We start from the raw sequence: 13,501 nt of genomic DNA on the forward strand, positions 1-13,501 counted from the left end.
ACTTGTTCTATGCTTTTTCAGATGAATGCTTTTATGTATTTATTTATTTACTGAACATAACTTCTTCATACAAAATTTCTAACAAATCACAGTGATTAAATAGTATGTAGAGAGGATGCAGAGCTGGCAATTCTTAGGTGTTAGTGCAGGAATAATAAGCAAAAGGAAGGAAAACTAGCAATTCCTAATAAAGGGATATATATACAGATATCTGCCATTAAGATGATGACTTTCTGGCCAAATGTACTTGGATAGGATAGCCTAAATGACTTATTCTATGCTCTTCACATAAAGAAAAAAAAAAGTGTCACATCAAAAATGTTTGTATCTCTTCCTATGTCTCTTTGCTCTTTATTATGTTTGGTACACTGTATGAAGCAAAGAGTTTAGCACATTTGTTACTGCTTTCAGGGCTGCTGACAGTCTGTACAACAGAGACAGGGAGGGAAAGAGCATCCTCTTTTCTGTACATGGGTTTTAGGGGACCTAACACTGGAGCATGCTGGCAGGAAAAACAGGGAAAAGAATACATTCCCTGTTCTACAGCAGTTGTCTGTCTAAAAAGTGGAGTTCAGATTCCAGTGTCATTTTCCACAATTCATTCTTATAAAACAATGTGTCTGCATGGTCAAGCGTATTCAAATTGCTTCCGAAATGTTGAAATCAGTTGTGTTAGCCCACTTCAAGGATGATGTAGATGTCCTTGCACAAAGACTGAGAAGAAAAGTAGAAAAGTAAATTTCTCTTAAGACATTCTGATAAAAGTGTGGACAATAAAGCTTGCTCTTTCTTGTTGTTTTTGTGTAAAGATTTTTAATCATTTGCATTCATAAGAATAAGTGCATTTATTTGTCTTGTTCTGAAGCATCCGTTAGTTTGGAATTTATGAAGCAAATTATACAGTCGAGCTACGTAATCACTGATGCAGATACAAACATTGCAAGCAAATTGCAAGCACACATGGACGGAATCTGGGATGAGAAATTCAATAAGAATATAACTACTAATGAATTAATCTACCTGCCTTGTAAGATTCTGATGTGCTGAACGAGTGACACGTTCTCTGAGCATTAGTCTGGACTTTTCCTCTGAATAGTCAGAATTAACAGCTGTGGTCAGCTGAGTTCACAGTCTGAGGACTCCGTTTTGTAAAATATTACCTTGATGGTCTGTTTACCTCCTCCTCTGTGAATGCAACTAAACACTGATAGCATTATCATTTTCAGATATCAGTGGTAGTTACCGGCATATGAAGAAAGTCATATTAGTTAACTATATAACTGGTTATTAATTAAATAATCACAAGAAGTCATTCCCCAGACTTTAATAAGGAGTAGAAATGAAGAAGTTATGGCCCTAGACCATTATTTCAGTAGAACTAATAGTAAATTATTTTGGATGAAAAAAGGCTACATTTGGACAACCATATAAAACTGCTGGCACAGTCATGCACTGCCAGTTTTCCAGCTAGTGTAATGACAGGAATAAATTAGTTGTGACTTAGAAATTATTCCAGGTACATTGTTTTGTCGCATAGAATGAATACTTGTCTGTTTCTTATATAGTGTTTTTTTTTTTTTTAAGTCCAGCCTGTTTTCTATGGATTTCTGTCATGAAATTTACCTGTACTATAACTCCTTGATGTCTAAAATGAATGTTATTTTGAAGCATTTTCCTTGCTGCAGGCAGTACTGAGGTGTCCTTTATCACATGGGATATATAACTTTGGTTGTGGTCAGCCACAAGACAGAACATTTTTACAGTGCAAATTCATCCCTGCTCCATACTCATTTCTTATAAGAATACCATGCTTTAATGCCCATGCTTGTTGATTTAATTCTGCATGAATCAATCTGTCTTTTAATGCACTGGATGTATTGCTCAGAAGCCATTGAAGATGGGACATACGTCATGTCATAAGTGACAAACATGAATATAATTCAAAATGAGTAACGTGTCATTTTACAGATTCTTGTATCTTATTCTGATGTATCTAAGTGTATGTTCCATGAGAAACTGTAGTGAGGGTGAGATTAAGTAGTGTCGTACTGAACGTTTTGGAAGTAGGCCCATCTGTAAAGTAAGATGCAAATTGTAACATTATACAAACTCTATTTTATGTGTTATGGAAAGTTTAAACCTTTTTCCAAATGCAGAATGGGCTGCCGTAAGATCTCTGTACCTCTCATGTAGTCTCTCTGAGACTTCCTTTTGGCAGTCCTCTTCTTGGATGAATCACTTTATACTCTGTTCCTCAGCTCCGCTTCCAGAAAATTAGGATATCTTATGCTGTTTTGAATTTACGCTTTAAAATACATATTGTCATATTGTATGCCTATAATGTTTGCTGTGGGCATTAATTCGAAAGAACCTATCATGGTCTTTACTCTGAGGTGTGTGTGTCTCCACAGTAAAATGCTGCTCCCTATCCAAGCTTGACAAAACATTTGAAGCTGATTTATGAACAGTGATCAAAACAGTTCAATATAAATAGGTAATGCGTGAAGCACAGATCCCTCGAGCAGTCCAATTGTCAAGTAAGCTATAAAGTAGATATGATGCAGAACAGAGCCATAAATTTGCAAAACCTCTTATTTCCATTTGTTCTCCAGATATCATATTATCTACTGCTTTGTACACTCTAGAGGTTAATGGTTATACAGAATGAGGCATTTTCTGGCCAGCAAGGGAATTAGTTATGGTTAATTACCCTCTGGTAATCTGGTTTGTGGTAGCACCCTTCAAGGCTAAGCTAATCAGTAGATAAAAAATCCTACTACCCGTCATCAGTAAAGACTGGATGGAGCTCGTGTATTGTTGTTATTACAATAGCAGGGAATGGCAGAATGCCTTTAGCTAGTCGAATTTCCTAGGACTCTCCTATGTAACAGTCTCATGGAAAAAGCCCTGCACTTACAGGTAAAAAGCTGCTGCTTCATTCTGCTTGCACAGAGAGAGACGTAACTTCCCCTAGGGGAAAACCAGGCACAAGATGAGTAATTAGAGAAACGTGCGTGAATGCAGCATTCAGTGTAGATGTGCTACGTGCGAAAGAGAATACCTAGTAAGGCAGTTTTTCGTAATGGTACAAAAAATAAATAAAATAAAATCGGTATTTTCAGGTAGGTCACTTACAGTCACACTTTCTAAAGTATCTCAGGATCGATTATTTTCCCTCCCTCTCTTTTTACCTGGACTTGCCAAAGGTAAACTTTGTTTACGTTTGTTTATGAGGCAGTGCTCCCCACAGGTCTTTCCCCAACCCTGCTGCTTTCCACCAACACTGCCATAAACCTATGAAAAGACTGCAGTAGTCACGAACGGAAGCCGAAATATTCACACTACACGTTCCCCATCAGAGCCCCCTCAGGCGCGGTGTTGTCTCCCTTCCACACACGGAACCTTTCCCAGCCCTCCTCCTCCTCCTCAAGAGAGGCCGGTTTAACCGCCAGGCACAACCGCCCCGCAGCGAGCCGAGCCCCGCCTCGGGCTTTCCAGAGCCGGGCTACCCCCAACTCCTATCTCCACGAGCTAAATCAGAGGGCACCGCCACCTTTATTTCTTTACGAGCAGTCAACACAGAAAAGTGGGGGGCAACGGGACACCACCGGGCTGAGGGGACGGAGACGCTTCCCCCACCCCCAACGGCCGCCCGCGCCCCTCCCGCCGCGTAGGCGAGGCGCGCATGCCCTCGGTGTGGGCGGTGACGGCGCATGCGCGTGGGCCCCGCCGCCCCGCCCCCGCGGGGGCCGCCGCAGAGCCGTGGCGCGAGCCGGCGGCGGGCAGCGCTGCCCTGAGGGGAGCCGGGCGGGGGGGGGCGGCGGCGATGTCCGCCTGGCGGGGCTCCCGCTGCGGCTCCCTCTGCCTCGGCGGCCGGGCGGCCGCTCGCCGCTCCGCGCTGCTCCGGCAGCGGGCAGGGGCCGGGACAGGGACAGGGACGGGGCCGGGGCCGGGGCCGTGCTCCGCTGACGGCGGAGGTCTCCGGGCTGGGGCTGGCGGGTTCCGTCCGTCGCGGGTGGCGGTGGTGGCCAAGACGACGCGGTACGAGTTCGAGCAGCAGCGGTACCGCTACGCCGGGCTCTCCGAGGACGACCTCCGGCAGCTGGTGAGAAGGGGGGGGGGGGGGTGTGCCCTCGCCCTCGCTCCCTCCCGCTCCCTCACTCCCCGCTCCCTCACTCCCCGCTCCCTCAGCCGTCGTTTATTTCCCTAAAAGCTCCCCGAGGTAAACAGCCGCGTCCATCCGTCCCCCTGCAGCTCCGCAGAAGCCTTTTCCTTGTCTTTCAGACGCGCTCAGTACCAAAACAGGTGGCAGGCTGAGGGGAGCGGTTATCTGGAGGTGTCGTGTTGGACGTGGTGCTCAGGGACAGGGGTTAGTGGGTGACATTGGTGGTAGGGGGATGGTTGGACCAGATGACCCTAGAGGTCTTCTCCAACCTTAATGATTCTCGGCACCCGGTGCCTTTTGCATTCAGTACCCCTCCTGTCCTGGTGGCTGTCTCCCTCCAGGCCTTTCTCCGTGTCACCCCCACCAGGGGATACAGGACAGTGCCTGCTGGAGCTGATTTGGCTGCAGCAGAACAGGTCATGAGGCCCTGCTACTGTCTTTACCCTGAATGCAGTCATTAATTTGGGTCTGTTGCAGACTTTGGTTGGTTGAAAATTGCGAATGGGTTTAATTTCTGTAGGAGGAACAGATGACAGGTTTGCATTGCCTTGCTTTGTAAAGAACGAGGATTAAAGAGTACAGTATCTAAAGTAAGACAATTCTTTACATTTTCTGATTACATTTTCTGACATCTCCCTTTGCACTTGAGGTGGCCATCCATCTTCTGTGTAATTCCTGTCCTAACACTTGACGTGTTCCACAAAGCTCTCTAAGTAGTCAAACTGGATACGTTACCGCATTTAACATGGAAACGTATCAGCCTGTGTTCTTACTGCCACCGCATGTAGCTGAAGTGTCCCTGTACCTGCTTTTCTGCCTTAGAAAAGCAGTGCCTCATCCATGAGGCTGCTCTTCTACATTTAAGCATCTCTTGAGGAGGCATTTCTTGCAGTGAAGTATATAGAGAATCAGCTTGATCCCTCATTGCACAATGAAACCCAAAAATAATAAAATTTGCTTGTTTTTCACCCTCCCCTAACTACTTGTGTACAGGCAAGGCTGGAGCAGTGAATCAGTTGGTGAGCAATGTTGTTAGTAAGCGCTGAACATCCTAGAAGGTGCTCTTGCCTGAATGTAGAGCTGGCTGCAGTTCTCTTCTCCCAAAAACAACTGTTCTGCAGGATGGGTAACCTGTAGCAGCTGAAGATGCATTAAAAACAAAAAAGTAACCCTGGATGCACACTGCCTGATTGCAGTGGTTGTGGAGGCATCTTAGAGCGTGTCCTTTTGGGGATAATTGCAGGTATAAGAATTCTCCATGTGGAGGGTGTTCTTATTCTAGATCTGGTGCCTTTTTAAAAATCTAGCTTCCCCTTCAGAGTACCTCCATGTGAGGAATTGCAGCAGTAAAACTCAGTGTCTCCAAGTAGCCAAAGTCTAACTTGCTTAAATACGTGTTTGCCAGTATTTATTTAGGTTCTTTGGGTGGGGGTCGGGGAGTGGAGTACAAAGATTTGTGCAAGAACACTGAAGATCTTTTCCAGTATTATATCTTTGAAATATGACAGGAAATACTGAAGACAGCAAGGAGAATTGCCCTTGCTCACGTTTTTAGCTGACCGGTAATAAATGTACATATTTACAGTCTGCTGTGACTTGGGTCTCAGATTTTTTCCCTTGGTCTCTGAGCTAACAGCAGTCTCAGCAAACACACTAGATGAAGACTCAGAAGGTTCTTACTCTGTCTCGAGTGGTCAGCAATCTCTGCAAAGTGTACTTCCTTGTCTGTGCCACATTTGTTAAGGGCAGCCTTGGAACTTGATGTTTTTTGTTTCCTGAGGTTAGTTGTGCTCTATTTCTATTCCCTTTGTCCTCGCTTCTCTGCTGAAGACTGCAGAAGCTGGTCCCAAGGCTGCTGGTGTCCCCGAAGCTGAGGCCAGTGCACACTGAGAAGTGCAGTGTGTCCCTGCTGTCGCCACCCAGGGTGACTCTCAGTTTAACCTGAAGGCCACGAAGCAGACATGAATCTGGCATGGGAGGTTAGTCACATAGAAAGGTGAGACAGGGAACAAGGTGGGAATCGAGGCTCACACAGAAGACTGTGGATGATGAGGTGGTGGCAAAGAATGGAAGTGAACGTATACAGGAGAAGTGCGGCTCACCTGGTGGTGTAAGCTGCTAGCGACCCAGGAGGGGTGGTGGTGAGGACTGCATTATTTTTGCAGGGGCTCAGGTGATCCTGGAGCTCATTTGTGCATGGCAGTGTTGCAGCGTGAGGGATGCCATACCAGCAGAGGAGTACACGGTCTGTCACTGATCTTCAGGCGTCCATACACTGGAAATCTTTAATAAGGAAGTGCGATTTAATACCTCTAAAGTACCTTTTAAGTGTTGATGGCTTACATTTGGGACATGTTACCTGGAGTCATTTGCCTGCTGGTTGTGAGCAGAAGAGATACTTGCAGTTCTCTGGAAGGTAGCTGACATGCCCACATGCAAGCATCAGACTTCAGTGTAGGACAAATAATGGTGGTTGTGGGCTTAAGCAGTTGTGCCTGATTGCTGAGACAGGAAATTTAGGTGTTGCAGTCAGTGTGTTTATGCATGAAGGCAGAAAATACAGTAAGCCACTTAATGCAGAAGTGACACTGCGTATGTGCCTTTGAGCCTCAAGTTAAATAGAACTTGTTCTATGTTTAAAGAAACTAAATATAAATCATTGGCACAATCCAATGTATATGGAAAAAATATAAATCATAGCATATATCATATGTATTATGCTATATAAATTGTAGCATACTCCATGAAACAGGCTCTCTTGGTATAGAAGCTGACTCTGACACTTCTAATAGGAAATGCAGACCCTTAGGAGCTGTGGCCTGGCTTCTTCTGTGGCCTTTTTTTGGACACACCAAGTAATCTGTACTATACAAACACTGTTAAAGGTTGCAAGTCAAAGCAACAAGGTCAGAATTCCTGGATTCTTTCTCAATGCAAATAGACGGGAGAGGTGAAGAAACAACCCAGACAGCAAAAAAGCAGAACAGATGGGGGAGAGATGACAAGAGAGAGTAAACACCGAGAGTATTTAGGAGATCTGTAAAAGATTAAATCTTTCATTGCATCTCTACATACGTGTCATGCGTGCTTTTCCCCAATTGGTTGTTTTCATGTGTCTTATGGCAGATGATCTTGCACGCTTAAAAATAAGTCTTGAAGCTGCTGATAACCACACCTAGACATGTCTGACTTTTGTCATGAGTATTCTAAGTCTGAACTATTCTGAAAAGGGTGATTAAATGCTTTGAATTTAACTTACACAGGAGATGTTTTCAGTATCTTTAGTTTTAAAAGGAAATTAGAGATGTGTAGCAGTATTTCTCATCTGATACATCGGACGAAAAATGCCCCCAAATAACCCAGCACTTACTGATGCAACATTTTTTAAAGCGTCTTGCATCATATCATGCAGGAGCTCTTGTATTTGCTCTGCTGAGATTTGAGGAGACTATTGTATTTATATTACTATACTACTTGTATTTCACTTGCAGTTATTAGCTATAAGTTAAATAGAAATTTGTTTTCCTAAGTCCCTACAAATAGTTTGTTTACCGGAATTGACAGCGGCTTGAATGTAGTCTAACCTGGAAGGTGGGACTGGCATCTAAATACAGCCGGTTACAAAAAAACAAATGATCCAGTCTGCTAATACTGAAAGCTACTGGAAGAATTTCAGTGTTGAAGAATTGTGCTGGAAGAATTTCACTGCCACTTACAGCCCTTTATTTCACTCTCAGAAAACTCATACAGAGCAAGCAATGCTGTCTTCCTTATATAATTCTCAGAGAAATCACTGTCCCATTAATAGGTAAAGCTAGTTTCCTCAGAGTCCTGTTTTTTCCAGCTTGACAGAGCAATTGACATGTAACTGCTGACTTGTCACTGCTGGAAGGTATTTAGGAAAGATCAGTTAGCTGTCCAAACATGCTTCATATGCAGTTTTAACTACCTTTGAAACATCTTGTCAAGTGAAATGTTGCTTTTTTTTGTCTTAATTGGAGGAAGATGATTTAATGTGGACTGCAGTTGATAGGCTGTTTTGACTGTTTTATGTGTCTTTGAAATGGTAAGGGAAAGCAAGGAATTGAAGCTTTGGAACAAGTTTTGGCTCTTTCGGACCACTGCAACAAACTGGCAGGGATGGTCATCCCAAAAATGTGAAGTTTTTATAGCTTTCTTGAAAACTGGTAGCTGGGTAGAGAAAGGCCACTCTGTTGCAATGTCCTGCTGCCTCTGAAAGAGGCACGATGTGAGCTCATCATTAATACAGGGCACCGAAAACGTACTGAGCAGAACTGGTCAGGAAGGGAGGTGTTGTCTGTTCCTCCCAGCAGATGGGGAGGCCTCAGCTGGAGCTTGTGAGTTCTTGTGCACCAATATACAAAATCCATTAAAGGGTGTGTGTATGCATGTGTGCGTGCACTCAGCCCTCCTTAATTTAGATGCTTCCAGCACCAGCTGCTACTGATCTATGCACTGAAGTTTTCATATTTAGAGAGTTCTCTCTTAAGGAAAATAAACTATTTTATCTCCAACTGGATAAGTGATTTTTTTTTTTTTAATTACAGAAAGTTCATTACCTTCTTTCACATTAGATGGCAAAAAGATAGCATTTTTTTTTTGGTATCGTTTCTGAATTACCTTTCCTAACTAGTAGAGTTCCAGGTTTCTGAGTTTCATACTGCTATACCAAGGCACTCTTTTCAGGAGCTAGTCAGGCTTTTTGTTCTCTAGATTTCTGTTTGAGATCTGCATTTCAGTCCAAATGCCTGTGATCCACTAGGATGCTATTCAGAAAATGTTACTCAGGTATTTTTAAAACACTAGGATTTTTATAATCACAAGGAAGGTAGTAGAAAGGAAAAGTAATATGCAAAATGAAGAGTTCAACCAAATTTGAATTTTTAAATGAAATCAGGTAACCCATTTTTTCAAAAATGTAAAGCCTTTGTATTTTCTTCTTAAAACTTGAGCTATTTGAAAAAGCAGTAAGCTTTAGGGTGCATATTGACCTGTGGATTCAATTGTATTGTATAAGAAGGTAGTATTTTTAACGGAGACTTAATTAACAAATAAGGTGGTGACCTGAAGCTTTTCATCATTCTGATGAATTCAGACTAGCTATCTGTGTTGCTTGTTCTGTAATGGGAACTATGCCAGCAGATTATCCTCTGCGGAGTGCATAAAGAGTGTTTAAAAACTGGCAGAACTATAGTTGACTCCACCTCACCCTGAAAAGGAAAAAAAAAAAAAACAACAGAAAAACAAACTATCTACTGAATTTGAAGCATGAAGAAGTCAAGATGGATTACAGTATGTTGCAATTATATAAAGCTAGAGATGCTTTTTCATAAATAAAAAGTTGGAGCTACTTTACTGAAAACGTTGAGGTGGGTATAACTGTAGTTCGCGTTACACAATCACAGAGTGGTTTTAGTTTTGAAACTTCGTATACATGCCTCGGTGTTCAGTAGGTAGGGTTGCTGCTTTATTTAAAAACAATGAACACAACCTTTTAGGTTGTCATTCTGTCATGAGAGGAGTCTGGAAAATGACTAAAACATAATTCCTTTTCCAGCAGTGTTTGTTTTTCCAACACCCCATTCAAATATACTTAGTCATATATAGTAAATAGATGTGAAAGTAGGGCGTTCTGGTGTGCCTAAATTAAACTTCAGCTATCTCATCAAGGATCTAATAATTTTTAGCCAAAAAGGGCTTTTTTTTTCTTTGAAGTCTTTTATATTGTTTTTAAGTAATTAATGTCATAAATCACAACGAGTTATGTTAGTATCATAATGAAAGATTAAATTGCCTGGACTGCTAGAAAACTGTTAATGCAGAAAGTAGCTGCTGATGTGTTTATAACTAACACAACATGTTCTGTATTAGCCTTCAAATTACAAACCATTATGTGGATTCTTCAGTTGTGGTTAAAATGGCAATATTTTAATTTAGTAGATGAACTCTTAAATAGTCCATGGCATTATTACTTTTGTTCACCTGTAGATAAAACACCCCAAGGCAGCATCTTTAAAAGCTTCAGGGAAATAATGTTGCCAGCTTCACTTACCAAGTGCAGAGATTGTGAAAGTCAGCTACTACAGAAGTAATGGATTACAAAATGCTACGATACACAAAACACCTCATAAGCATTACTCTTGTAGTGGATACGAGGCAGCATTTGAAAGGCTGTCACTGTATAATGAAAGAGTGAGGTCTAAGTTGCTGGGAGGAAAAAAGTGCAAGGGAAGTGTAAGCAAAATGTTTCCTAGCTAAAGCAGCCCACTGGTATACTTCAGAATGAGAGATGGCATACAGCACTGTTAGAAACACAGCATCCAGGAAGGCCAAACTACTGGGAACAGTTTGTATAGTAACTCATGACCCAGACTGGGAAGGAAGAGAGGAACTGGGCTTAATGCCTGCAGCCTGCAACTCAGCAGTACTTTGAAATCGAAGACTCAATTCACGTTGAAAGCTTTGTAGAGAAATTAAACACTGAGGCTAGGTTGTCCTCAGCAGGACTTTGTTTTGGAAAGCTGTATCTGTCTTTGCTACTTTAGCTAAGGCAAATGATCATTATTAAAGCAAATGATCATTATTAAACGCAACAAGACGTTGAGTTCGTGAATTGTGCTTTTTAGCTATTAAATCGTTTGAAATCAATGCATTGTAAGTTCACCCAGGACCTGCCTCTTCTCAGTGAAGCTGTTTCTTAGGCTTGCTTCAGGGAGGGCTTCAGAGCATTCCTGCTATTTGGAGTTACCTGGACTGAATGTCCCTGGAAGATCTGAGTGTCCCAGAATGGGTTAATCCACTTGCACTGCAGGTATGATTGTGCTATCTTTTTGTTAGCAAAATTTTCAGCCATGGGCTTATCAAACAAAGCATCAATTCACTGCACCTGGAGTCTTTCAGTAAAGGTTTAAATTTGACAAATTGTTTTCCAAATGTGATGATCATAGTCTTTTTTTTTTTTTTTTTTTACCTCTGACAAGACCGCAGAAGATTGTACTTAACGCATTTAGTATTTGTAGTGCAAAAGCAAGTTGGAGAACATACTTCGCTTTTGAGAAGTTTAAGTTGGGTGACTCCCATGAAAGCCATAAATTAGTGTAAGTATAGCAGCTGAAGCTTGTAAACAGTCAGTGTTTGTCGTCTGGATAATTCTTATGCAGTTACAAGAAGCTGAGGTGGGCATGCTGTCCTACACTTACAGTGAAGGCTGATACTGTTCCCAAATGGGGTTATCTGTTCTATGAACCTAGAAATTTGAATCCCCTATCAGTTCCAGACGATGCTGCAAAACTTCCTGAAGATTCAGGGTTGTGGTTGTGTCTCTTGCAGGCCCTTTTCTCTGGCATGCTTGAAACATGTCTCCAAGGTGCAGGTTCTACCATGACCAACTGCTCAGTGTGTTTTACCTTTGCCTTTTGCACATCATTCTCTAAAATCCAGAAACCAAGCCATGCTTTAATCCCAATACATTTGTATGCAGGTTGCTTTTGTAGTACAAAATAGGGAAGCTTAATGTGTGATTGAACTTTTAAATACAGGTGAGGAGAAATGAGAAAGCTCAATATTTGCCTGTCTTGTGAGGAAAACCGTGCTTGTTTTTAACATGAGAAATGAAGATTTAATATATGTAGTAGATAACACTAGAGCACAGGAAAACTGCTCGCATGTAATTATAGATTGCCAGTCTTAGACCCTGGTCCTTTAAGGAAAAGTTGAGTCAGTGTTTCTTATTTGTCAGGGAAACTAAGTGTATTGCTTGAATTGCATACTATATTCAAAGCTGTTTCTAGTTCTGGAAAAAGAAGAAACAATTTGAAAGCTGAGTGGCCTCTCAAACTGCCTTCTTTTGGAAGGAGTATTGTGACAATTGTAAATCAGAGCTTCCTCCAAAGGGTGCAGCTTGCCAGTTATCTTCATGTAGAAGGGCAGCATGAGAAGAAAGGAAGTCCTTGGCTTTGTACTGCACTGGCAAGCACTGCTCTGCAACATCTAAGCCATAAATCAGTGTGTTATCAACTCTGTTTTCATCAAAGATCCGAAACACAGCATCATATGAGGCTCTCTGAAGAAAATTAACTCTATCACAGCAGAAACCAGTTCAAATCCTCCTGTTATTCCATACCATTGGCATTATGCAGAGGTCACACACTTTCCAGTACATGTTGGTTAATCACCAACGTTTGATTAATACACAGATATCATTCCCTTATTTTGGGGATCACCCCGTGAAATGTCTGTAAAACGTGCACTGAGCTCTCTCAGTCTGTGACTGAGCTTCTCGCTGTTTGTGTGCTCACTCGGGACAGGGGAGGCGTTGTGTTGTGTGGAGTTACTGGATGCCAAAGCCACCTCGGGTCTGGTCACTGCTGCACTTGCACTGCTTCTTGTGAGGCTCATCCTCTATTGGTTTGAGTAGTTCCTGTGATGGAACTTACTATAACGTGCAACTCAGATCATGGGTTATAACAACTCAAAGGTATACGTGTTACAATCTCCACCCTGGTCCCTTTGGACCAGGCTGCAGCGTTTAACATTGCCATGAACTCTGGCCCTTGCTCCTGACCTGGCTAGCAGAAAGGGGTTCCTGCTGTAGTTCCCCCTAGGGGTTCCTTCCTGTAACATACTACTCAAATCATGGGATGGGTTAACAACATTTTAAAGGTGTATCCATTACAGTCTTTACCTCTTGTCCTTTTGGGCCAGGCCTTAAGGTTTAACATTGCAAAGAACTCCTCCCCTCGCCCCGCTCCAGCCTGGGCTTGACCCTTAGAGGTGTACCTGCTCCTGTATGGCCTTATCCAGGAGCCACAGTCCCTTTAGAGGTCTGCCTACTATAATGTGGACTTATCCACAGTCACTCTGATGTGTGCCTGCTCTGCTGTGCCCTTTTCCATTGGCCACACTTTTCAGAGGTCCCTTCAGACACCTGCTGTGTCATGGTCTTCCCCATGGCCACAGACATGTCAAGGTGTTACAGCATGGCCTTATCCACAGCCACTGCAAGGTGCACCTGCTGCAGCATGGACTCCTCTGTGGCCACAGGCCCTCTGGGGTGTACATGCTCCCATGTGGGCTCATCCACAGGTCGTGGTCCCTCTGACTTGAGTTCACTCTGGAGCTCCAGCCTGTCCAATAGAGCAGCACGGGGACAGCAGCGATGCCCTGGCCATCACCCAGCCCTGGCAAGTGGCTGTGGCTGTTATCAGGATGTTCCCAGGCACAGCAAAGAAAGATGACGAGGAGTATGGCCAGCAGCAAAAGCAGTCACTGACAAGCACTGGAATCTAATATACAGTAAGGCAAGCAAGCCCTGTG

General features: G+C 42.9%; 1 protein-coding gene across 2 annotated transcripts in view; it reads left to right on the forward strand.

Annotated features, from left to right (window-relative positions):
- The first annotated feature begins 3,670 nt into the window (after positions 1-3,670).
- NADK2 (NAD kinase 2, mitochondrial) overlaps positions 3,671-13,501 on the forward strand; it is a 33,409-nt gene continuing 23,578 nt past the window's right edge. For both annotated transcript variants that reach the window (XM_083818507.1, XM_083818508.1), the window contains exon 1: positions 3,671-4,105. In XM_083818507.1, coding sequence (XP_083674633.1) covers positions 3,686-4,105 — 420 coding nt within the window. In that variant the 5' untranslated portion in view covers positions 3,671-3,685. The remainder of the gene's footprint in view (positions 4,106-13,501) is intronic.

Source organism: Anser anser, assembly GCF_964211835.1.
Source record: "Anser anser genome assembly, chromosome: Z".
NCBI classification, from domain to species: Eukaryota; Metazoa; Chordata; class Aves; order Anseriformes; family Anatidae; genus Anser; species Anser anser.